Source organism: Dicentrarchus labrax, unplaced genomic scaffold (assembly GCF_905237075.1).
Source record: "Dicentrarchus labrax unplaced genomic scaffold, dlabrax2021, whole genome shotgun sequence".
In the NCBI taxonomy this organism is placed as follows: domain Eukaryota; kingdom Metazoa; phylum Chordata; class Actinopteri; family Moronidae; genus Dicentrarchus; species Dicentrarchus labrax.
Window position 1 is genome coordinate 19,929,463 of NW_026136723.1, and position 26,478 is coordinate 19,955,940.

At 40.6% G+C, this 26,478-nt stretch overlaps 1 protein-coding gene across 4 annotated transcripts; it reads left to right on the forward strand.

The window, feature by feature from the left end:
* The first annotated feature begins 215 nt into the window (after positions 1-215).
* celf3a (cugbp, Elav-like family member 3a) lies at positions 216-26,214 on the forward strand. 4 transcript variants are annotated; one of them, XR_007882274.1, is made up of 16 exons: positions 216-690; positions 1,661-1,813; positions 3,473-3,555; positions 13,311-13,359; positions 14,822-14,860; positions 15,187-15,312; positions 16,484-16,563; positions 17,161-17,304; positions 18,520-18,664; positions 19,980-20,129; positions 20,425-20,484; positions 21,043-21,147; positions 22,376-22,519; positions 22,668-22,800; positions 23,254-23,351; positions 25,210-26,214. XR_007882274.1 is itself a non-coding variant. In XM_051389752.1 (15 exons), the coding sequence occupies exons 2-14, from the start codon at positions 1,669-1,671 to the stop codon at positions 22,793-22,795; spliced, it is 1,398 nt and encodes a 465-aa protein (XP_051245712.1). In that variant the 5' UTR covers positions 217-690; positions 1,661-1,668; the 3' UTR covers positions 22,796-22,800; positions 25,210-26,214. The 4 variants fall into 4 exon arrangements, 3 of the variants coding, with proteins under 3 accessions (XP_051245712.1, XP_051245714.1, XP_051245713.1); XM_051389752.1 differs by lacking the exon at positions 23,254-23,351 and having other exon boundaries at positions 217-690; XM_051389754.1 differs by lacking the exons at positions 14,822-14,860; positions 23,254-23,351 and having other exon boundaries at positions 219-690.
* Positions 26,215-26,478: the final 264 nt, after the last annotated feature.

Sequence of the window (26,478 nt, forward strand, 5' to 3'; positions counted from 1 at the left end):
AAAAAAACTCACTTTACAGCCATGACTGTGTTTTATGCAGGCTTACACATCCTCTCCCTCCCTCCTCCTCCTCCTCCTCCTGCTGTCACAGGGCTGATAGTTTAGCGACGGTCCCTGACGGCAGACATCACGGCTCGTACAGCCCAGGGGAGGAGGGATGGAGCTGAGATGGACAGGGAGGGAGACACCGGCTTACGACGTCAAAGGAGTACAGACACACACACACAGGGAGAGAGGGAGAGGAGAGGACAACCAACCAGACTGCCAATTCCCTACGGTCCACTGAAGGGGAGCCTAAAATTCATCTATCACAACACTCCTCATTCAGCAAAGCTAGAGGGAGATTTTTGTTTATTTTTATATCAGATTTATTTGAGAGAGAGAGAGAATTACGGAGCATCTGTCAGGAAAGAGCAGGAAAGAGAGAGAGAGAGAGAGAGAGAGAGAGAGAGGGGAAAAACAACAAGCAGATCTAGAAAAACACGCTCATGCCGAATAAAGGACCGTCGCTGGATGTTACTTGTGTTGTTGTAGGGGGGGTGCAGGCCTAACTTGTTACAGGATTCACAGACGCGCTTACAGACAGATGAACTGAACAATTGAGATTCAGTAACTAAAATAACAGCGGGGGGAAAGAAGAAAAGGCATCCAACTGATTACGCCGATTCTTTGCCACGAACAGCACCACAGGTATGATATATGTATTTCTTTTTTTCTTTTAAACTCTTGTTGGGGTTTTTTTTTGGGGTGGGGGGTGGGGAGTGGGGGGGGACAAATGTGTGAAATCATGTCCAGGTCATTGTTGTTGTCACCCCACGTCTTGACAAAGAGAGCGCAGGTCTCCAGCTGTGTTGACAGACACACTGTCATGTTTCTATATAGGCGGCCTAGACCGAATTCAGTGCAACGAAAGCATTATTATTTACTACAATATCGCTTGTATTATTTTTTAAAAATCATTTATATTTCAAGCAAAGGGAGTATGTCTTCGCTCTGTTGCTATGAATCACTATTATTGATCCCTAATGGTCATGTAGCCTACTGGCAAGAATTTGAAAGTTATGAGATTGTAGTTTCATTTTCTGACATTAATGTGTTTTTATTCGGAGTTTTATGCAAATAAAACACAAGATAGTGTCTAAAAATATGTGTGAAAATATGTGTAATTGCATACAATGCCCTCTAAAATAAAACTACACAGCTATTTCTATAGAATTTACAGCACTTATAGCTCTTATGATGTATCTCTTATCTCTAACAGGCTACTTAAGAATTTTAGCCATTAATACATTAATATCTTGTAATCTAAGCCTTACTTATGGGTTTTATTGTGATAAAACTCCTAAAATCTACACCCGGATTATGACTATCATGTCTCCAAGGGTGTAGAAACTATTATTTCAGCCTCCCATTCCCACTGAACGCTCCCATCTGCACCTCCATCCCTGGCCTCCTGTTTGCACCTCCTGTGCAGTGTGAATTTAAGCCTGCAGGCTCCTGTCTGCTCCTCCTGACTGCCTCCTCCACTCTCTCTCTCTCTCTCTCTCTCTCTCTCTCTCTCTGTCTGTCTGTCTGTCTGTCTGTCTCTCTCTCTCTCTCTCTCTCTCTCTCTCTCTCTCTCTCTCTCTCTCTCTCTGTGTGTGTTATTATTCCTCCCCAGACTTCTCAATGAAGGAGCCTGACGCAATCAAGCTCTTCATCGGGCAGATACCCCGAAACTTGGAGGAGAAGGACCTGAAGCCCATCTTCGAGCAGTTCGGCAAGATCTATGAGTTGACGGTGATAAAGGACAAATACACAGGGATGCACAAAGGTAAGAGAGTCATCCAGACCAAGAATTCTCATTTGTCTCAGGAGCTAATATGGGGGAAAGATACTGTTAATTTAGTATTCATTATGTGGAAAGATAGTGGTCATTACAATAGTTGCTCTTATATCTTATGTCCTCCAGTTAGGATTTAATTCTCAGCTAGAATCAGTTTCCTCATTTGTCCCTCTGGAGCCTCTTTAAGGACCTCATGTGAGGTCAAAACCTGATGTTTAGCACCACTGATCTAAAAAAGAGATCTGATTCACAGTTGATAAAAAGTTTCCATGGACTGACTAAAATATTGATCTGTCTTGACTCATGTTTTTGTTGTGATTCACACAAAATACTTGATTTCATTCACAGCACTAAAGCAGATTTTTTTAAAAAAACGGTTTATAGGTAGTTTCCAGTTTTTAAATTTGAGATTGAACCACATGCTTTGCAATCTGTGTCCTGCTCATCAAGAGCAATTTGAAGTTTTCTTAGACTCTTAGATCAATGTTCAATACACTCTTAACCTTTAGTCCGTCCACTACATGCACTCACATTGAGGAGCTAACTAACTGTAGCAACAATTGAAATGTGGAAACAATGCATGCTGGGAGGCTCCTCTTCACACCTTCTTTTGGATATTATAATTACAAACTGTACATAGACGTAAATTAGTCATTTTAGACTGATGGAATTTAAAAAATAGGCCTTGAATAGAGTAAAATGTTGCACTGCATGTCTTTATTTTTTTGTCAGTACCATAAAAGTAGTTGTCTCAATCTCTCAGAAAGTATTTTGTCAGCCCATAATTGGTTTCATGTGGCGATATCAGTCAATTTGAAGGAGTTCATGTTACCCACTACTACTGCTGTGCGTCACATCGTGAGCATGCTTCTCTTATTTTTGGAAGTTAAGTCTCAGCACACTCAAAATCCTGTTTGACAGATGGACTAAAGCTGGTTAAAGTGATCTAAGCTAAACAATGATCCTTGCTGTCATTTCTAATGCAAATCTGAGCACAGAAAACAAAGGCTTTTATAAATCAGTCATTTGGGAGACGTATAGGCCAGGTGGTATCAGTCCTCTAACACCTATAACACCTATTCTGCATAATTTTACATATTCATGATTTGTGGGAGCCCTAAAGGTTAATGAAGGCCTTTCTCTATTATGTGGGACTGCATACATTTTGCTTGACCAGCATGATATTAAATACCCCTTCAGACTGCTTGTGTCTGAATAGTCTCCAGGTATTATGATTTAATAATCCCATAGATCTCCAGTGCTGCTGGAAGAAATGTTTAACAAAATGACAGCTCGTTGTTTATATTGTATTTTCTAGCCTCTGTTTCATGCAGCTTTCAACACATATTAAAAAAAGATGGCCTGATTTAAGGCGAGAGGCCTTTTTAGACATTTTAAACGCATGCTGATGACTCAGAACTGTTGTTAAATAAAGCCAAAGCACTTATATGAAATGGCAGATTTATAATATAGGATAATAAACTTCAGCAGCATGTTTCTAACTCCTTGCCAGGCCAAAGGTTTAATTCAGATTTGGTTATCATAATGTGGTACAGCCAGCTCTAACATACTGTATAGCATATGAATCTAACATAAAAACACACTGGTTTTTATAGTTTGCTTACCTTCTACTGCTTTTGTCTCCAGGATGTGCCTTCCTGACATATTGTGCACGTGAGTCCGCCCTCAAAGCCCAGAATGCACTGCACGAGCAGAAGACACTACCAGGGGTGAGTGTGTCGTTGTCTTTTCAAGATCCTCAACAGCTCACATGTATAAAAATATATAAACGGAGCAAAATAACTGGCATTCTGGGCTATCTGAACGCACCACACAGACACACGAGGACACACAATGACACGGGGAAATTAACCGAGTTTGACATGCGGGCCCGACTTCCCCCTTTAGCTGATATTCTCCAATAAAGGTCAGAGGCTGCTCTCCCTCTTATGTTTCATATGTGATGCATCCAGACATATCCATCCAGTTAAGGCATGAGTCATCTTGCAACATGTCACGGGTCGAAAGAGACAGCTATGAGGCTCGCTGCTGGAGTGACTTTGCCAGTTCTTATTCTCTCTGATGTTTCTCTTTCTTTTTGTGTCTTCGTCTTTTCTTTCTTTCTTTCTTTCTTTCTTTCTTTCTTTCTCTCTCTCTCTCCACCCCCTCCTTTCCTCTCTTTCTATCCATCTTTCCCTCTGAATTCTAATCAAAGTTAAACCTAGCTTTATTAGCATAGCCAGGCAGCAGGTGTGCTGCCAAATGACATTTCCAGAGCTAAATATGACATGACAGCCGCGTCTCTATAATAACCGACTATATGAGAGACAAGGCGACAAGGCAAGGAATTACTGAGACAGAGTGTGCTCCCAGACTTGCTGCTGCTTCCTCTTTTACTAACAAGGCTTTACCCCCGTTTCCTTTTGGTTATTTTTGTTGAAATCTACATCATTCACTTCTTTTTTTTGTGTGTGCCCCTGCTGAATGGCAGCTCATGACAGTAGTTTTTGAGGGAAAAAGGAACAATGTAGAGCTGCACCTAACAATTGTTTTCAGTATTGATTAATCTGTCAATTTTGTTTGATTTATCGATTAATTGTTTAGTTTGACAGGAGCAAAAAAAGGCTCAAAACTAAGACAAACTTATTTGCTTAAAATAAGGGTTATTGTAGTCGATTGACAGAAAATTATTGTAATGAATTGTTTGGTTCATTTTAATACAAAGAATGCGAAACATTCTCTTGCTAAAGCTTCTCAAATATGAGGATTTGCCACTTTTGTTTGTCTCATGTGATAGTTAACTGAATATCTTTGAGTTTTGGGCACAAAACAAGACAAGAGACGGCATCACCTTATACTCTGGGAACGAGTGACGAGTATTTTTCACTATTTTCAGACATTTTATAGACAACACAATACAAAGAAAACAACCCTTAAGCAGACACAAGCACCAAACCTCACATTTTGAGGAGTTTGAGCCAGCAAATAATTGGATTTTTTACCCCTTGATAAATAAACATAATTAAACCTACTTATTATTATTGAAGATTGACTTATTGATTGTTTTCAGGATTAAATCACAGTTGTAATGGCAGGCAGGGGGTTATTGGGGGATACTAGAGACAGTTTGAAGGAGCAGGCTGGTATTAGGGTTGCAACAAAAGAGATCCCATTGTTAGCGTGACAGTAGCGTGACCTTCCTGACCTCGCGTAGAGGATCAGCAGGGGCCAATGCCCCATGGCTAAAGCCCCCTTCCCCCCCCGTGTTTCTACCCCAGCGGCTCTTCTCCTCACAACCTCTTACCTCTTAGCCGTGTGGAACAAGCTAAACCGCCCTGTGTTCCCTAAAATCCTCCCCTGCCCCCCACCCCCTCAACCTCTTTGCCAAAAGAAAAAAAAAAGACGAAAACCATCTTATTAGCTCCATACACGCCCACACGGACAAGAGCTGCTTCCCACCCCTGCTACCAGCTGTGGTGTAATTGTCATCTAATTGCACCTGCACTGCCAAAGAATAATTAACTTTGGCATCTCATGGCCGGGGCGATACAAAAGAAATAACATGAAGGCAATTATAGGACTGAGGGGAGAAAGCTTGTATGAAGGCTCACCTGAATGTAGAGAAAGCTGAAGGATGTCATTAACACTCAACACTACTATTTCTTTTTTAGCATTTCTCCTCTCTGGGTCGGACTTAAGGCTTTTTTTTTGCCCCCCCCTTGCTATTTTACCTATTTTTTTTTTTCTTTCTCCTTGCTAACAATGGAGAAAGAAGAAAGAAAAAGAAACGGAGAAAGAAGTCAGGCCGGGGCGAACAGATGGTTGTTTCAGAGTGGCACCTGGCCTTGTGTTTAATTTCAGGTGAGAGAGTCCGTCTCTAAGTGAGAGGAGGAGGAAGAGTGTCAAAAGCACATTCAGCCGAAAGCGAGGAAAGAAAGTGAGAGAATGGTGGAGTTAAAAAAAAACACCTAAAAAAAAAAAGGCAGCAGCAATAAACTACATTCAATCTGAGAGGAAGAAGTGTGGAAATGGAGGTTAGGAAGAGAAAAGATTCACTCATGAGCTGTGCTCCCATTCAATCCTATTTGGACATCTTGTACTCTTTCCCCCTCTGTTCTTATCTCTTTATCTCTGTACTGTCTCGGGCTAATTTGTCTGGCCAAGTCTGCTGTTGTTGAGGCTCGTAGAGACAGTAATGTTCCAGTTATTCCACATTAAAAGAAGCCGTTTTATGAGGCAACCTACAAAACCAAACTTCTCTTTCCAACAGAAATAACCAAATAACTGTTGAATGAGCCGAGGGTGTTGCTGTTTACCATTTCAGGTCATTAGAGCTGAAATTATTTGACATAAATCAACAAAAATGAATCAGCAATATTTTCATAATGCCTTAAGTGTTCAAGAAAAAAATGGCACAAATTCAATATTTTTTTTTTGAACTAAATGTCTTCTGGCTTTCTTACTGTTATGTGATGCTAGGATATTACATTAAATATCTTTTGGGTTTTGGACTGTTGGATATTGTAAGACATCACCATAGGCTCTGGGAACTTGTGAGGGGCATTTTTTTGCTATTTTCTGTCATTTTAGGAACCAAACAATCAATCGATTATTGAGAAAATAATCAGTAGGTTAAAGGGAAAGATAAAAAGTCTGTCCAAAGGTAACAAAATCCACTTAGCAGCTCCTCTAAAGCTCACTTATAACATGTTATATCTTGTTCGTTTAAAAGCCAGGCTAGCTGTTTCCAGTCTGTATGCTAAGCTAAGCTAACAAGCTACTGACAGTAGAACCATTTAATTAAGTGTAGGAGTAATATCAGTCTTTTCATTTTAACTCTCGGCAAGAAAGCAAATTGGCGCATTTGCCCCAAAATGTCAAACTCTTTGTTTGATCGAACGGGAGAAGTATTGTCGGTCGCAAACCCTGAAGCTCATATCTGCTTCAGTAGAGACGTAATATATTGCCCCTCATCAACACTCACTTAATATTTGCAACAATGCCTCACCGTTAATTTTAAATGCAATAAGTATTTAATAATGTGACTGTGCCCAAGTGAGAAAGTGGCTGTGTGTGTTTGGTGTATATTTGCATGTGCAGAGGGGGGAAGGGAGGGCAGGTGTTCGCACTAACACGGTTTAATGAAGGGTGCGTGTGCTTTTGTGTGTGTGCGTGTGCGCGGTTGTGTGTAAGTGTCTGTTTGCTTTTGTGTGCATGCGTTTCCGTGGAGAGTACACATCCAAAGATATGGATGGATGGATGGATGTGTAGATGGAAGTTGTTGGTTTTATTATACTCTCCTCTCGGGTTTCTTCATTTACTATCTGCTTTGTGTGTGTTTGTGTGTGTGTGTGCGTGTGTGTGTGTGAGAGAGAGTAAAATCTGAGCTGCAAGGCCTTTCTGTGTTTAAGCTGCCCATACGAGAGGAACGAGCCCTCTTTGAGTGGAACATCTGACTAAGCCTGACATTTACTCAGCCATAAGGACTCAGACAGAGCAGACAGAGGGGTTTTATCAATAGTCTGAAATAAATGCATATGCTAAATATAGCCCAGGCTTTTTAAGCAGGATATGAGATAGGAAGTTGTAGTGCCACAATGTTGTGCCCTTAATGTCTGAGTAAATGTTCTGCTGTACAGTTGCAGCCTGATGTCTCTTATGTATTTCTTTGCTCTGTACACTCTGCATTTGACAACCACTGATAAAATAAGCAAAAACTGACATTTGATGTGTAACAAGGCAAGAAATATGACAAAAAAACACACCGTAGACGATCAGATTCGGTTCACTGAGGCCCTCCCTTTAAACATGCTGAACATGTGAGATATTTCATGTATCTGACAATAAGCAGATAAAGCAGTGCCTCCATATGTAGCCATGTCTTGGTGTCAGTCAGTTGCAGGGACGATGATGATAGCAATTAGTGCGCCTCAGAGCGAATGTGTTCACTTGATGAATCTATCTGGAGCTAAGTGTGCATTCATGCGGCGACCCCATTTACATATGCATGCATATCAATGCGTGACAGGGACGATGCAGGACAGGCGGCACCGACTGACAACAAAAAAAGGGCCCGTCCTCTGTACGTCACTCTGGGGCGACTGTAATGATGAATGCAGATTGGATTTATAGAGGTGGTAAATGGGTGTGAACTAGAGAGAAATTGGATAAATGAAGGAGGGAGGGGAGGGGAGAGGGCAATAAGTGAGGGTGGGGGGAAGGGAGGAAGAGATGAATGAAAGTTTGACATAATGAACAGTGGGTGGCAGTAAGGGTGGAGGGGGTTGGAGGTGCATTGAGGCAGTGTGTTTATCAGCTTAAATACAGACATCTGTTACTGAGAAATAGTGTGTTTTGGGGGGGGGAGTGTGCCTGTGGTAGGCGAACACACACAAAAGTGGGAAGAGGCTGTTGTCAGAAAACTCATTAGGCTCTTTGAACTACACATACACTGGACTCCTGGTGTACACTGGGCCAAATTAAAAAAAAAGTTTAATAAAAAGGAAAGTAGGACATGGACCCTATCTGTGTACACACACACACACACACACACACACACACACACACACACACACATATAAATCTGTCCGTGATTCAGTTCTTTCCCCCTTCTGCTCCACTGAGTCGAGTCAAACAACACTTGACATGAATATTTAACAGTCAGAAGAGACAAAACAATTGAGAGTCAACTTGAGTGTTGTTAGAAATTTACTCTTTGATATTCAGTTTCACCACTTTGAAGGATTTTTGTTGGCTGTCTGACAAGAAAACCCAAAAACGGCTGAACGTCGGCTTCAAGAGCTGTCAGCTTTGCCTCGATACTGGACAGACTAGTGAACCCTGTAGGAGTGGGAGACAACAGTGGGAAACAGCTTTGACACTGAAGACGGGATCATTGATTAAACATTATTGAACTGTACAAGCGTTGCGCTGTCGGTCTCTTTGTGTTTGATTGATTTAGTGACTGGCTGAATTCTGGAGAACGTAGAGTTTCTCTCTCCGCTTTGTGTGCCCACCCGCCCATGTGTGTTCGCATCTGTGTGTGCATCCACGTGTGGAAACATTAACAGAACCGCACTTGTGCATCTCTGTTGTTTTGTCCCTGCCTCTATCGCTTTGTTACAACTCATTGTGTGAGCTCACGATCATCTGCGTCTATTGATCTTCTTTTTTTTGTTTCTTTTTTTTTTTTTGTTGCCTTGTGAATATACCAATTTCCACCTGTGCTTGTTCTCTTCCCTGGGGTGAATTCACAAGTGCGTCCCAGCGTAAGTGCATTTGTGACGAGGAGGAGGTGGTGGATGGAGAAGCGGAGGGAGCAAAAGCAGCAGAGAAGGGAGAGAAACAGAACAGGGAGGAAGGGGAGGGGAGGGGGGGAGGCGGGAGGTGGCAGGTTGATTACGGTCGCAGGTCTCGTTGCCTGGAGACGGCGGGGACCAGGGATGCCAGGTTGCTAGGCAACCGGCACGATGCAATGACCAGCACTGTGTGATGGAGCGGAGGGGAGGCGAAGATGGAAAATTGTCTTTGTGCCCCCCCTTCTCCCTGCCGCTCCACCCACCTACACCCCCCCCACAACTCTGCCTCCCTGCTGTAAATGTTCTTGAAAGACCAGGGGAGATGGTCTCTGCTGATATATTTACCATTCAGAGTGGCTGCTTTTCAGGGCAGACAGGCAGAATGGATTGAAATTGGAGAGAAAACAGGCGACGGAAATGTGTCACCCTCACACAGCAGCACCTATATAGACTCAACAACACTCGCTACGTCGTGCTGAGAGCGTAGAGATTATCATCCGCTCTGCAGGCCGTAATATAAAAATGAGAAAAATGTCATCATTGATACGTTTTACTCACTGCGACTGTAAACGATCCTCTGTCTAAAACACATGGTTGTAGTGGATGAAAATGCATTTGCATGGGTGCCACTCCTCAGTGTGTGTGGACACTGATGTTTATGGGGTGGGGTTGGGTTGCTGGGTGTGGGGTGGTGTTATGCATTATGGCGAAAGGGGTCGAGCTGTGATTTGATTGGATAATCTATGGATTTAATATCTCATAATCCTAGTGAAATCCCCCGCGGCATCACAGAGCGAAAAAGATTAAGTATGTGTAGATGTGTGCTCATGTCAGTGTGACCGACAGGGGCAGCGTGTGTGTGTGTGTGGGGGGGGGGAGAACAATGAATGTGAGTTTATTCTGAGGATGATTGTATATAATATCAGCGCTGTGTGTTTGGAGATGGAGCGCAGGGGGAAGAAGAAGAAGAAAGAAAAAAAAAACAAATAGCAAAAAACACACAGGTAAAATGGGCTGTTGATCAGGCAGGTTTTGCCTGTGTGTTGTCTGTGCACAGGATGGGACTGTTTTTGTAAACAAGCCTAAGAGAGAAAAGGAGAGGGAGGGGAGGGGAGCAACAGGAGGAGGAGGGGAGAGAGCAAATTACTGTAAAGTGTGTACGTTAGTGGTTGAGGCTTAGAGGGAGATATTTTTCTCTCTGCTTCTGCATCTGCTCTCGAGGCAGCGCCAACATTCAACAGGCACGAATGCTCCCTCCATCATCCTTTCTTTTTTTTATTTGTTCGGTGTCTTTCATTTTTCCTCTCCTTTCTCCGCCTTCCTCCCCCCACCCCTTCCTCCTCCTCCTCCTCCTCCTCCTCCTCCTCCTCCTCCCTCACACACCTAATCCCTCTATCTCTCGACCTAGAAGCACCCTTTGTCCTCCCCATTTGTTTTTCAACCCTTCTCTTCCGCACGTCGTTCAGGGCAACCTTGTTTACCTGATGTGGGGGTCTCATCGCCGGGGTTGCCATGACGATGGCCATGCGAGCACGGTCTTTCGTCAGAGCAGCGGGGCCAGTTGCCGTGCCGATATGAAGTGGCACAGCCTTGATGGCCACCACTTCTCACTGTTTTCCCTCTTGTATATTCTAATTCCAATCTCCTGAGCCATCTGCTGCGCTTCTCCTTATCGCCACCGCCACTGTCACTGTCACAGCCTTTACTGTTTGTCCTGCTGAAATATGGGCCATGGGATGTTTTACAGGCGTCATTCAAACGTGTTATCAATCAAAGATGTCACATTAAACTACTGCCGTGGGGTAGTAGCATCAGCTTTGATTCCTTAACTCAACACTAAGATTAGACAAGATATTTCACAAGGGATTATGTTTTATCTTTGCATTAGAAAAGATCTAATCTCATCCTGAGTCTGGCTCTGTTGTCAATGAATTATAGATCATAGAAATCATAGAATCATAGAAAGAATGTGTCTGTGTAAATTGCTCTCTATGTCTATACCATCCACACAGAGCCATAAGCAACCACCAAGGTCTTGTTGTCAGACACCGACTGCAATAATCTGATCGGTAAAAGAAAATGTATCCTCAGCCATCAGCTATGATTTTATTTGTGTAAAGCTGCCCTCTTTGCCTCCATTTACGCACATTTTTGAAGCATTTTATTTTTGAAAATCCTCTCATTTCAACCCCTCAAAAACATTTTCATAAAAAATGGAATGCACTTTCAAATTAAGTGGATAAAAAAGCTGAGAGGGCGTTATGATTTCATTTGAATGAGAGACAAAAGAGTCAAAAGACTGTGAATAAAGATGCACTAATTAATCATATTAGATAAAAAAACAAAACATCTTAAAAAACACAAACACAGAATGGGGGGACTATGACTTCTGAAATCCTGTCTACGGTTCAACATATAGATAAAAGAGTATAAATGAAGAGTAAGGATAAAGCAAAGCATACTGTACAATGGACAGTGAGGCATAGGGTAAATATAACAGTAGTAGATAATATGGCATTCTGCAGAGGTTATAGTTGTTGCACTCGTACTGTAGGTTTACAAGTAGCATGAGCAGCGATTGGTTGAGTGGTGAACAGTGGTCAAGAGACAATGAATGGACCATTCTACAATAACATGAGTGATATTTGTTGAGTGAATTTTATTCAAAGCACCTTTTAACACCACAAGTACATGAACTTTTGGGGCGTTTGGGTCCAGTTGCAATGATTTTTTTTATTTCCCTGCAACAAAAACATGTTAAATCTAATTTAAACAAAAATTACTATTCAACAACTGCAGGAGAAGTTGCCCACATTTTCTTGACTGATGGGAAGATGGTTTTGAGACTTTGCCCCTCCATCTACTCTATCATCCTATTAATTGGTGCAATCAGTTTTGCGCTCTGAGTGAGGAGACACAGGCCCTTTGCAGCAGGTGTTGGTGGTATTTCAGCCGGGGTACGGCGGCAACGTGGACAAGGACGGTGTTTGTGCATGCGGGTCCTGGTGGCAGGACGCAACTGCAGCACCAATCAATAGTGTCTCCTGGTGACCGATCACAGCGGATCAATCAGTGACACGGGATCAGTGACTGGCTGAAATGTCACCAGCTCCATAATTAAGACCTTCATTAAGCCACAGTTAACAGAGTGTCACTCTGTTGCTCTCACCTCGACTCCTCACCGACATCGCCCTCCCTCCTCCTCCTCCTCCCTTCACGCACACACACATCCCCCCCACCTCCATCCTTTCCTCCATATGCTCCTTTCCTTCCTCTCAATCCCTCTCAATCCCACCCTTCTCCCATTTGCCCTCTCTTGTTCGTTCCTTTTCTTCATTTCATTCAATACCTCTTTTCACAGCTCTCGTGCTCTATACATTTGAAAGGCGAGGCGCCGAGGCACCAGTGTGCATAATTTCATATAGGGGTTTTGTTAAATAGTGGGGAGGACAATGATTGTGGAGAAGTAAAGGAAAGAAAATGGCATTTCAGCAGCTTGTCTTTTGATGAATTATGAAAAGGTCGCCTAATCCTTCTCTGTGTTGTGTGTGCTCTCTTTTTCCTTTGTCATTCTTTTATTCTTAGTTTTTTTTCCCAGATATCATTCCTTCCTTCCTAACCCTGTATACCCTCGTCATCGTCTCTCTGTCAGGCTCAGAATCTCTCACTATTCTGATGCTGCGTGCTCCTGTAATCCAGATTAGCCGGCGAGTGTGCTTAATCTTATCACTTCCCCAATCCCGCGTGGGTGTGTGCTTTTCCTGGTTTTGTGTGATGGGGGGGGAGGAACAGTAGACGGCAGGATTAGAGCAGATTCTGAGAGAGACTCGGAGAGAGGAGGTGGAGAGAGAGAAAGAGAGAGAGAGAGACTGTACGACACTGTAAATGTAATATCACACATATCGGTGTCAGCCGTGGTCTGCTGGAGTACAGTTGGCAAAAATAGAAAAAAGATAAATTAGTGGGGGATCGTAGGAGGTTGGAGCACCGGCCAAATTCACTAACATCCATACATGAACGCATATGTCACCATTACGTCATATTACAGCACTGATAGCATTTCCAGACGAGTTATATTTAGTCAGTACATATATTTTGCAATCTTACAAGACATTTTTATTTATTTGTCCTGTTTTTTCACATCTCTGTCCTGTATTTATACTGACCGTGCCATGTGCTCTTTCCAGATGAACCGTCCAATCCAAGTGAAGCCGGCAGACAGCGAGAGCAGAGGGGGTAAGAGACACCTGTCCCCACCCAGAAAACACAGCACCTGTTCAAACAACACCTTTACAAAGTACACAGCCAAAAATGTCCGTCTCAACAAGTGATTTAGTCTTGTGTCCACACTTAAACACTTGTTTTTCTTGCAACAAGTGAAATGTAAAGTCTTTACATGACACAACCAGAATCAAGACAATACCAGTTGATGTTTAAGGATGTTGCAACTTTAACTTGCATAGAAAATATGCAAGATTTAATCATCTCTCCAGCAGAGAATTGTTTTAACAAAACTACAATTCAGGATTCAGAATTAGATTAAATTATCTGTTAAAATGGATGTTCTGTTGCTGTCAAACCACACCTAAAAGCTGCATGCTTCAACTGCGGGATTTACACACTTAAGATCCCTCTTCCCTAACATCTAATCAGTCACTTTATTAGTTAATTTTCACCCACTTTTCAACATTTACGAGCATAAAAGCTGTTTTCCACAGACTTAAAGCATCACGTTCTTGTATGTTTTGTATGTATGTTTTGTATGTGACATTACTGTTGCTCATTTGCCAAAGCATACCATAGTTTTGTGGCAGCTGCTGTTTTAATAAGATTTAACCATCAATTTGAGAACTTAAAGCTTGAGATACATAAAGTCTATCTAATAGGCCTTTTTCACAGGAGACATTGTCACAGTTCGAGGGTCCTGGTATAGTTCATGTTGACTCACTGTCACACTGAATAGAAAAGAGTCATTGTGAATGTTATTCGTAACACCTGTGCTTTTCCTATTATAAGTCAAAATATTATATTATATATATATTATTATATATAATAATCTGTTCCATTTTAACATTTTGAGTTCACATTTTTATTTTAACTCGACACCTAAAGAATCATGTTTTTGCACTTTTACCACAACACACGTGTAATATATTTTGTTGTGACCATTTTTTGCAGAACATACTACAGTTTTGTTTCTTTTAATTACAGTATTGTATGACAGTGAGCTTAGCACACTAAATTTGCCTGATAGGTAAAAATTCATCGCAGTCGAAGCTCTTACATGTCAGCTGTCATACCACAGCTTTTTATACAACAAAGGATCAAATTGTACTTTTCGTTTGTTTGATATTTTGAAATGCCAGCTTGTGAATTCAGTGTATTTTGGCACCCAGCTCTCAAATCCAAGCACGCCACACAGGCAAAACTCCATTTTTAGTAGTAGCATGTGTAAATAAATGTTTTAACACAACAATAAAGACAACGATAAGTTCACTGTGACACTGCATCTCAAGCTGTAAGTCTCTCAACAGCTGATTTTCATACCATACTAAAGTGAAGGAAGGAAGTAGCAGCCTGTTATATATAGAATAAAGGTTATAATGTATAAATCTTTGGAGAACAGTATGCAGGAATGCAATGTGATTTGTAGTGAATGGGCTAAAACATGCAGAAACACTGGTCTGATCCTTCACAGACGGGGACAGACGGAGCAGCTTCTCTGACAACACACAGGGTGACAAACATTTGAGTCACCGCCAGATGCTGTTTGTTTGTTGTGATGTTCGTGTTACTGCACTCTGGTGGTGCCCTGAAGCATTGCAGGCTGACATCCATCCTGCTTTTCTCGCTGCTTATGACACTGTTGTTGTTCCCCGTTATTCATGCATGTACAGTGACGTGGCACTTCTCCCTTTTTTTTCCACCTTTTTCACTTGCTTGTATCTCCTCTCCCATAAAATATCTACTCCCGCTTTTTGCCCTCTGTAATCTCACTCACATTACCCACACATGATCCTCTTTTTTCTCCTCCCGTCTTGGCAATCTCCTTCCCCTTAGAAGACAGGAAGCTGTTTGTGGGCATGCTGGGAAAACAGCAGACGGACACTGATGTGAGAAAGATGTTCGAGCCGTTCGGCAGCATAGAGGAGTGCACGGTGCTCCGCGGGCCCGACGGTACCAGCAAAGGTAACGTCAGATCGTGCCTGAGAAAAAGAGAAAACAGCTTGGTTCAATCCAACGTGGAACATGAAGAAATGCAGAAACTCAGAATACAAAATAAAACACAAAGAAATTGTTATAAATACACTTTGAAAATATATAAATATACTTTATTTCCATATCGATGCCCTAAATACAGACTTACATTACAGTTGTGACATGCAGATTTAAACATAGTAGATACACTATTAGTCTCCATTTCTTTGACTAAGACCCCTTTTTTATAACATCTCTGATAGATTCTGAGTATCTCATATCATCTGCTGTTCCAAATGTCCCACACATTCGAAGGATTTTAAAGGAATCCATTAATTAATTTCACATGTTATACCCACGCTGGCCCGTAGTACACTCAAACACCTGTAAATAGTTGGGTGCCTGGCCAGTTTACACATTTATTATGGTCTTTCTGCTAAATACTGCACCCTGTTAGTGATTTAAAATATCCTGTATGTCAATGGATGCGAGATCTAACACATCATCTTATTTAAAAGATTACACTACCTAAAATCCTAAGAATTAATTTATATTTTGTCCCTGTAAATAAAATGATCAACTCTAAGTACCCCCTTAACTTAGCTTTTAAAGTGACATTATTGCGTCCAAATCATGACCGTAAATGTGACATTGACTTTGTTTAGCAGTTTATATTTTTATCCAGCCCTGAGAATTAAGCCCCCCAAGCACATTACCATCACGTGAATGTAAATTACCAATGTCACTAACAACAATGCTAATGATATTTGCCATGTAAATCAAAGTCCGGCGACAGTTCAAACACAGATGCTAGATTTTTCTGCGTTTGTTGCATGAGGCATGACTAATGGTGCAATAGGTTTTATGGGTCATAGCTAATGATGCGTTTGGTGGTTTACGGACTATGATTGATGAAGCAATGAATGTCTTGTGGACCATGTTTAATGATGCCACCGTAACTGATGAAGCCCTAGATGTAAAACAGCTCCTAATGTATTTTTAAAGGGAAGTAGTTTCTGTATGCTGCGTATGTGTGCTTGTGTGTGTGTGTGTGTGTGTGTGTGTGTGTGTGTGTGTGTGTGTGTGTGTGTGTGTATGGGTTTGTGTTTGTGTGTGAGTGTGAGCGTGAGGCCTCGTTTTAATGGTGTGTCATTTCATGTAGGGTGTGCATTTGTAAAGTACCAGAGCAACGCAGAGGCCCAGGCCGCCATCAATGCTTTGCATGGGAGTCGTACTTTACCAGTGAGTCCCTCCTACACACACACACACACACACACACACACACATGCAAAGAAACACATGGTCACACATGTACTCAAACATTCACACATTTAGATGCTCCAAATCCAGTCATTTGGACACTCAACGTGGTGACTCAGCTAATAGTCACCACTTCTCTTTTCTGTCCCCCTCCTCCACACACACACACACACACACACACACACACACACACACACACACACACACACACACACACACACACACACACACGATAGAGGACACTTTTTTTATGTGCTCATCTTTTTTCTGCTGTCTGTGATTTGTACTGTGCTTTGGTGCAGGTTGACTATCTTAAATGAACAACTAACTTCATGTGAAAAAGAGTTTCAGTTTTTGGGACATTTTATATATGTGTGTTATATACACACACTTTATTTTATTAGTATTTTTTGTATGGTAACTAACAAGAGTATTTTATTCACATATTTTTGCTGCTATTTGATGGCACACAGTAGAAAACTGATATAGAAATGGGGGGAAGACAGAGATTGACGTGAAGTGTCACACAGATGGAGTTGAGTATGAGTATGAATATGAGTTTTCCTGTTTCCTCCGCAGGGCGCCTCATCCAGCCTGGTGGTGAAGTTTGCCGATTCGGAGAAGGAGCGAGGGCTCCGGCGGATGCAGCAGGTGGCCTCTCAGTTGGGAGTCATCAGCCCCATGACCCTGCACCTCGGGGCTTATAACGCCTACACACAGGCCGTGAGTAACACCACACACACACACACACACACACACACACACACACACACACACACACACACACACACACACACACACACACAAAGACACATTTTGAAACAAGAAACACACACTCTACCTTTCACAAGGACACAATCTCAGTCTAGCTGGTCTATATCTAATTCAATTTTTTATTTAGTAATTTTCCACAATTAAATACAGACCAAACAAGGTTATGTTTCACCTACTGAGGGTTTGTGCAACTGGTGGTTGATCCACAACAAAATTGTCCATATAAAAAGAAGAAGTTGGTAAGTCCTTACTTAAGAAGAGGTCAAAGTACAGCAGTAAAAACTGATGTGACAAAAAGTGAAAAATATTTGACTCATACTAATAAGAAAAGATAAAAGATTATGTTGTATGTTCCATGTGTTTCTAATAGAAGAGATGATTTTAACTGGAAAAATTGCAATTTACAACGTAGCGTAAAGCCACGTTACTGCTCTTGTCGTTGCTAATTGACCGTTTACTGCAAATGGTTTCAGATCTGGCTCATTTACTGTTGTTCAATTTGTGATGCTTAAGGAGGCCTGACAACACTTTTACTCGTGATGAATGTGATTTATAGCGACGTTCGGTAAAAAAGTTCAATTAAAATAAACTTGTTTACTGAAAGGGGAATTTTTAAAACGTGCCGAACTGCACAAAAGCAGAGGCAGGGCTTTTAATAGGATCGATTCGCCCGTACAGCCCAGACACATGTAGTGTACATGATGTTAAGACCAATTATCATGCTGATTTGTGCACAATAACTTATTATGAAGATCTTAATAACCACGAGGGACAGTTGGTCTGTGTGTGTTAGGTTGCGGGGTACAGAGATGAGGCAAATATACTGACTCCTGATTGAGGTTCAGACTGGAGCCATTGCAATTATATTAAACATGTTCAATTTAAAATGCCCGGGCTCTGTTATTTGAGCTTGTTAATAATGGAAATCTGAAAGTGAGTCCATCTACATTTGTAATCTACAGATTTTTAAATTGTCTCTACTTTACAAGCCTGAGATTGCACTCAGGGAACACTTACAGAACACACTCTACACACAAAAAAACACACACAGATCCCTCTAAACATACTCCATAAACACTGAATCCCCCACCCTCCTCTCAATCACAACCTCTCTCTCTCTCTTCTCTCTCTCTCTCTCTCTCTCTCTCTCTTTCCATCCTCCAGCTGATGCAGCAGCAGGCCCTGGTGGCGCAGTCGGCCTACCTCTCTCCTGTTGCCACGGTGGCTGCGGTTCAGATGCAGCAGCTCGCCGCCCTCAACCCCAGCAGCATCATTGCCACGCCGATCGCATCCATCACCCCCTCCTCAGGTAATGAGAGGCAGAGATGTCTGGCCCCGGCTGGCCTTGATTAGATTTCTGCTTGAAATATGAGGACAGATATACAAGGAGCGGTGGACCTAAGAGGACAAAATAACAAACATCTATTTTGTAGTTGTTGTTTTTTGTCTTCCTACAGTCTGTCATTATGTTAGCTTTTTACATTTAAGGCGGAAAAGAAGGTAGAATGGTGAGTTAGTTAGAGTATGAGCATCCTGCAAGTGCTAGGATAGTTCTTATTAGAGCCAGATTGATACTGGCTGATGTTGATATTTGAGAGTTTAGAAAAAAATATCAGCCAATGCTCATTTAAAAAAATAAAAATGTGTTCAAGTGTTAAATAAACTTGGCATCGCTCTCTGGTGTAAGAAATATGTAATGTATCTTCTTGTATCTAACCGATTTATTGGTCTAATCCACAGTTGGACTGCAACACATTTTTTCATTAGCTTTTAAATTTTAATTCATTGTTAAATCTGCAAGTCTGTTGCATGTAATGTCATAAATAATGTAAAATCCCCAACAGAATTACTAAAAAAGTAGCCAAAAAACACTGTATTCTGTACTTTATTTCTTAAATTAAAATACTTTGAGCAGTTACTATACACTAATGAAACTGTAAACAGTAAATAAAGATATTAATTTCCCCTTAGTGCTTACGATGAACATGGTAAACATTATCTGCTCGACGGTGCTCTGTGGAGTTTTTGTAAACAAACAAAAGTTATATTCACAATTCATGTAACTCACCAAAACACATTGTGGGAATCCTTTAGGTAACACAAGTGTTAAATGCATTTCCATACTCATAAAACATTTGCAAAGCAGATTTTTAAAGTATTTTAAATCCTACATTGTTTACAACCATGTTTACTGGCTTTTAGTCCTCTTCTTCTCTAACTTTGTTGATGTATTTCTGCGTTTCTTGCCGCACCGTCACCTGTAGATCAGTGGAACAGTGTGAAACTGTCACTCACATCATTAAAAAATGCTCCATGGCGCTACTAGAGGTCATAAACTCCACAGGGTACCTCTAACATCAACATGTTAGTATTGTCATTGTGAACATATAAGCATGCTGATGTTAGCATTTAGCTCAAAGCACCGCTGTGCCAGAGAACAGCATCTCTGTAGACTCTGTGGCTGTAGACTCTTACTTTAGTTATTTCATAAATAGCTAATATAAATGGAAATCAAATAATTTTCTATTTCAGCACAAAGCTGTACTTCTCTCCTCTTTTCCCTGCTTTAACTGTCTGCTTTTATGCTGATTGCATGTATTAAAATGCCTTAAACTTGTCTGCAGGTACCAGCACTCCACCCTCCATGGCAGCCACACCTGTTCCTGCTCTGCCTCCACCAATCACAGTGAACAGCTACTCCTCTGTGCCAGCTCCACCCAACGGCCAATCAGCAACTGAAGCCCTGTACACCAATGGGGTTCATGCCTATCAAGGTATAGCCATAACATCCTTTAACAGCAGCGGCGCTAGAGAAAGTAAAGAAATAACTGTTTCTGTCATAAAATGTTCCTCCACTGATTCAGTTCCTGTGTTGATGTGCAACAGCGACGGTCTAATTAACAGGAAATTGAAATGAAACTAAAGAACTAAATGTTATTTGGAGCGTGCTGATGTGCCCCAAATAGCTTTTTTCTTTTTGTGTGTGTGTGTGTGTGTGTGTGTGTGTGTGTGTGTGTGTGTGTGTGTGTGTGTGTAGCAGTAAGTGACGATGTGTTTACTCTGCCACAGCTCAGAGTCCTGTCCTGGACCCCCTGCAGCAAGCTTATACAGGCATGCAGCACTATACAGGTGAGCCTCGAACTGTGTCAGATGTGTCCTATATAATGCCATAAACTGTGACATAAAGTGACATTTATTTGTAGAAATGTGTTCCTATGTACTAGTCTTATTGCTGCTACTGAAAAGTATGTGCATATACTATTTTTTGTAGGAAAAAGGTCTTTTTTGTTACATTTTATATAAAACTTGACCATTGGACCTCAGGTTTTTTTTGTCTTAGTTCCTTGAAATAACCTTTTAGTTCCTGCAACTAGAATTTAAAACAGTTTTATGTAACATAATGGAATGCAGTTACATTACCTTTGCACTCCCAGACTACCCAACACTGCATGTGTAAAGCAGAAAGAAGTCAAAACATGCACATATATTACAAACGTAAATAACCTGCAGTTCTATAGAATGAGTCATGCATCGCAAAATATATGCAAAACATCTCACAGTTTTAGAAAATCTGTAGGTGGAAAATGCAGCTCCGTCAGATGTTGTTTTGAAGAAAAAACTGTTTAGTTTGCAGTCTCTGCCTTCCTCACTGCTGCTCTCTGCTCACCTGCTCCTCCTCTCCATCAGCCACCTACCCTGCTGCCTACAGCCTGGTGGGACAACCATTCCCTCACCAGCCCACGCTGGTGGCTCAGCAGCCGCAGCAGCCGCAGCAGCTGCAACAGCGAGAAGGTAAACTCAGAGAGCTGCGCGCAAATATGGGTTAATCTTATCTTAGAGAAACATTCCAGTGGTTTTGTATGTTTTAGCCCATTTACCACAAATCACACATACTTTACATCACAGATTACCACTTTGTAAACAGTGCTGCTGCGTTTTAAAAAGTTCTAGGTATCAGTTTTTATTCATTTCAGGGTGTTATGATGTGAGTTAGCAGACTTTGAGCTTTTTGAAGTTTAAATGAATCTTTGTAAAAACAAGTATTTTTTGATTCTTTTATTATTGTTTAGTCAATAAAATGTCTGAAAATGATTAAACAATGTCCATCACAATTTCCCAAACCCCAAGGTCTTCAAATCTCTTTGTATCTCATTTTGTCCAAAAGCCCAAAGATATTCGCTTTACAATCATAAAACTGGGGAAAACAGGAAATACTCACACAGAAGAAGCTGGAACGAAAGAATATTTAGGTTTTTTGCTTGAAATATTACTTGAATTATTAGCATTGTTTCAGATTAATTTCCTGTGGATTGACTAATCAATTAATTGACTAATCATAGTCCTTTAAGTCACGTATAGGATCGAGTCTGTGACGTTATTGAGCCTCCACTATGGCCCTGATGTTTCAACATCATAATAATATGAAATGAAACTATTTTTCCTTAAAAGATCGTTGTGCTAAACCCAAATGTGGAGTAGGAGGTGAAGATGGGAAATGGGAAAAACAGCTAGCTTGGCTCTGTCCAAAGGTAACAACATCTGTTTGCCAGCACCTCTAAAGCTCACTAATTACCACTGGTTGGCAGATTTTGTTACTTTTGGACTGTGCCAGGATATCTGTTTCCTCTGGTTTTACATTTTTATGCTAAGCTAAGCTCACCAGCTGCTGGCTGCAGATTCATTTTCACTTCACAGACACGAGAGTGGTATCAATCAGACTTTCCAAAATTCCCTTTAAAATGCGTTTAATATTAAATTTTATGTCCTGCTCTATTCTGCTATTCTGCACTTGTCTCTTTCTTATTTTAGTTTCTTTTTTACTTCCCTGACTTGTCAAGTAAAAGCACCCCTGAGTATTCAGAAAGCCCTCTACAGATAAAATGTGCTATAATTGCTGCACAAGATGTTACTTGCACTAACTGAACTATGACTATTTCTGAATGTTTCTTGCAGTTTTCACCGATCGTAACCTTGTCATGTCACGTCTGTGTCGTCGTGGCTCTCCTCTATTTGTGTACAGGTCCCGAGGGCTGTAACATCTTCATCTACCACCTGCCGCAAGAGTTCACCGACTCTGAGATACTGCAGATGTTCCTGCCCTTCGGAAACGTCATCTCTGCAAAGGTCTTTGTGGACCGCGCCACCAACCAGAGTAAATGCTTCGGTGAGTCACTGTGATGATAACGTGTAAGATTGTTGCCTTGTGGTTTTTACAGTCTTTCTTCCTTCCTTTCACCTTTTTCTCCTTATAAATTACACTGCTGTTGCCACGCCATGTTTTGATTCTTTCATTCTGTCCACTTCCTCCTCAGGTTTTGTGAGTTTTGACAACCCATCCAGCGCCCAGACTGCCATCCAGGCCATGAACGGCTTCCAGATCGGCATGAAGAGACTGAAGGTGCAGCTGAAGAGGCCCAAGGATGCCAACAGGCCTTACTAAAGGAGGTGAGTTATCGTATATTGACATATTTGAAGAGACGGGAAGGGGCTCTGGGAGGGATTGATAGACAGCTGGTTATGTGTCTGGAAGTTAAAGAGACAGAGTGGATGTAATTGGGGGCTCAGTGCTTAAATGGCTGTCTTTCATGTGGAACTGAAGAAGTCAATAACCCTACAGTAGATTAACTTTAATGAGGTGGCAGCACTCTGAAAATACCATCAATTTGAAATAGATTGTGTAAAAGTAGCTCCTTCTTTTTTTTTGCTCATTATGTAGGGGCAGTTTAATTGAGAAGTAGATTTTTACTCGGTTCAAATGTTCTGTCTAACCAGTGTTCTGTCGCAGGGTTGAATGCCAACTACTGTTCGTCATTAATTTTTTGTTTTACTTTTCATTTATTGTTTTTGTGCTGTGCCATATGCCATTTTTCCTGAAAAAAACATCACACCACTCTCAAGACTGTCCCGTCCATACATATATCGTGGAGACGTGCGTCGCTATGGCTACGGTTGCCTAGCAACCGCTAAAACCTCCCCCCCTTCCTTCTCACTGCGTTGTAAGTTAATTGGCCTGTGTTGGTTGCTGTGGCGATATTGCCTGTGATGGTTGCCATTAGCAATTTTTATTTTGGGCCGTTGCCTTGATTCACCATGCTCAACTGCATGGCGGGTTACTGTGGCGACCATGAACTGTGTTTGGTGCGTTGTGAGTTTCCTCTTATTATTTTGTCCTGGTTTTAATCCTTGCAAACACTGATCAATAACTGTCACTTTACCTCAGCATCTGTAAGTAATTGATTATCATGACATGCTGTTTTTTTTTTTTTTTTAAGTCCTCTAAAAGCTTCAATGCTAAGAGCTAAATTAGCCTGCTGTCCATCAAATATGGATATATTAGGATTTTTTCCTTTTAGACGTTTTGGTTTTTGATTAGTTTCTTTTTTGTTGTCTGTCATGATTATCATTCTTACATATTCCCTCTGTTTAGTTGGTTGGTGTGGTAGTTTTCGGTGAGTGCGGGGTTTTTTGTTTGGTTGTAACTCGATTCCAAGTGACTTTGTGCCTGAACTTCGTTTGGTTTTTGTGAGACTGAACATGTATTGAACGTGCCTCCCCCCCTGTAAATGGTTGACAACATGGTATTGTGTGTATGAATGACTGTGAGAGTGTGAGACTGCCAGAAGGTCGCGTGCATTTATATATTTGTGTGAGTGTTTTTCTGTATTGATTAGATGTGAAAAGAAATGTCCATGTGTAAGTGAATGTGTGTGTGTTGTTGTACCAACTGAGACACTAACCTTACTTTAGAAGGTTTTGGGTAAAGCTGTTTGGTTCCTGTGACACGTGCTGCTGGCTGAGGAACTGCATTCCTCTGTAGGAATTCTGGGACTCAAAAAAATACTTACAAAATATTAATATTATTCAAATAATATCTCCACTTTACATTTATAATAACAATAACATAATGTGTCTTATGCACAGGGTATCTGCTGGCCACTGACCAAGTTGAAAAGAAATTTATTTCAAAATGAAGTCTGAGATTAAATGTTTTTTAATGAAAATGTAACATTTTAAGATGTTTCTGGTTCGGAAAAAAGCAGGAAATACACACAGTCTGAATCTATTTCAACCTCTAAAAAAGATCTTAACCTTTGCTACAACAAATTTAATTTAATTTTACAATAACTCCTTAACATACAGTTGGAAATGAGTGGGTTTCAACAAAGTTTGACAGTTTGTAACGACTGCTTGTTAAGGGGTTTTTAATATAGTGTATTATATATGTATATATATATATATATATATTATATATATATATATATATATATATATATATATATATATATATATATATAGGGGCCAGAAGATTCACATGTACTGCTCTGATGCACTGTTGGTCTTAAATTAAACATCAAAGATCTTTAAAAAGTCATAAACAGATTATTCTGGTACCTGTAGATGCCCTGTTAGCAGGAAACCACATAACAAATAAATCGTTTGGTGGATACTTTTGAAATCCAAACCTGAGAAAAAAACATGGTTTTCAATACTATCAGAATAAATGTAAAATTATTAAAATAAATTAAAATACTGGAGAGTTTACCACCAACCAGAATTCCTACTGTGCATGTTCTGAATTGATTTGCCTGCCAAAAGAGATGACAAAATATTTTCTAAGAACGTGCATACACTTGCAGCAGTATGACTGTCACTATTTGAGTTGCATGGACACTAGTTGATTACTGAAACTCCCCTGAGGCATTAGTGCAAGCAGTGTGTATTGCAGACACCACTCCACTTCCAAAGTCTTAAATGTGCCTGTTTTAACAGCTGTGATTTTGTTTAAAAACGCTTTGTGTTTTTTTTTCTTTTCTTTTTTCTCCCCCTCTCTCTCCTCTTCTTCTTTACCTCCAGGAAAACCTAAGAGTTCAATCAAGAAAACCACTTGGGATGTCCCAGCCTTTTTTGGTTGTTTGACCAACCGTATAGCACAGGAGCAACACTTCACTAAAAAGCAGTATCACGTGTATGCGCTTACAAAAACAACAACAACAACAACAACAACAACAACAACAACAACAGCAGTTATATCAGCAAAATACATCAACAGAATCAGCATCCGCAATATCGGAAGTGCTCCAGATTTCCTATCATTCCACAGCTGGATTCATTTATATTATGTACATACTCTATTGTCGGCAACAAGCTCTACATGTTAAGAAAAAGCATATCACTGATGTTATTCTACTGAACAGGGTTCTAATGTATAGTGTGATTTGTGGCGTTAACGGAAGGCCAGTCTGCACAGTCGGAGGCAAAAGAAAATACTATTCTGTATGATTACCATTGGTAATATTGTTATGTAGAGTTAGTTTTATTATTTATACGTAAATTAAAAAACATGGGGTAATTAACTGGAAGAGAAATGGATTTCCTCTCACTGTACATACCTTGGTTTTAAAAATGGAGTTAAAGGACTTCACGAGTTAAAGATTCTCTGCTGCCACTACTTTTCAAATTAACAAAGCGGAAGGAAAGGGCTGGGAATTTTTCTATCTTGATTTTTTACGTTTAATTTATTTGGTAATCAATTTGATGATGGGGTGGGGGTGGGGGGAGATGTGACAATTTCTTTTTTAATTTAAGAAGAAGAGAAGAAAAAAAAAGAGGATTCCTGTGGTCTTCAAGACAATGAACACACTTATTATAGAGTTTTTAATTACATAAATGTAACTATGGAAGTAAAAAAAAAACAACATAATGTTTCTTTATTTATTCTCTACAATCGCTGTTTTAAAACATATGTCTTTAAAAGAAAATAAAGTACAATTTAGAAAAAAAAAATGTGGATGTGTGTCTGCTCAATGTGTGACAAATCAAATGACACTTATTTTATTAAACAGACAGCAGAAGAGATGACGTTGGCCTCAGTGTTTGGGTGTTGTTTGATCATACTTGAGCTGTCCAGGGGAGTTTGCTGCTCTCTATAGGCCTGAAGAAGTATTGAGCAAAGTATAAAACATCTGGCCTCCAGTCTTGGTTGCATTTGAAACCTGTGGAATAAACTCACCAAGATTTACATGAAGGAAATGACAGAAATTACATTTAGTGTTTTTATTCGAGCTGCTTGAAATGAATTGTGATTAGTGAGTGGAGTATAATTTACAAACCTGTAGATAATGG

Bases quoted from the DNA above. Each gene is read 5' to 3' on its own strand.
- celf3a (XM_051389752.1), top strand. From the start codon at position 1,669: ATGAAGGAGCCTGACGCAATCAAGCTCTTCATCGGGCAGATACCCCGA. The intron at 13,360-14,821 runs GTAAGAGACACC...GATCCTTCACAG, and splicing joins AGACAGCGAGAGCAGAGGGG to ACGGGGACAGACGGAGCAGC. The intron at 21,148-22,375 runs GTAAACTCAGAG...ATTTGTGTACAG, and splicing joins GCAGCTGCAACAGCGAGAAG to GTCCCGAGGGCTGTAACATC.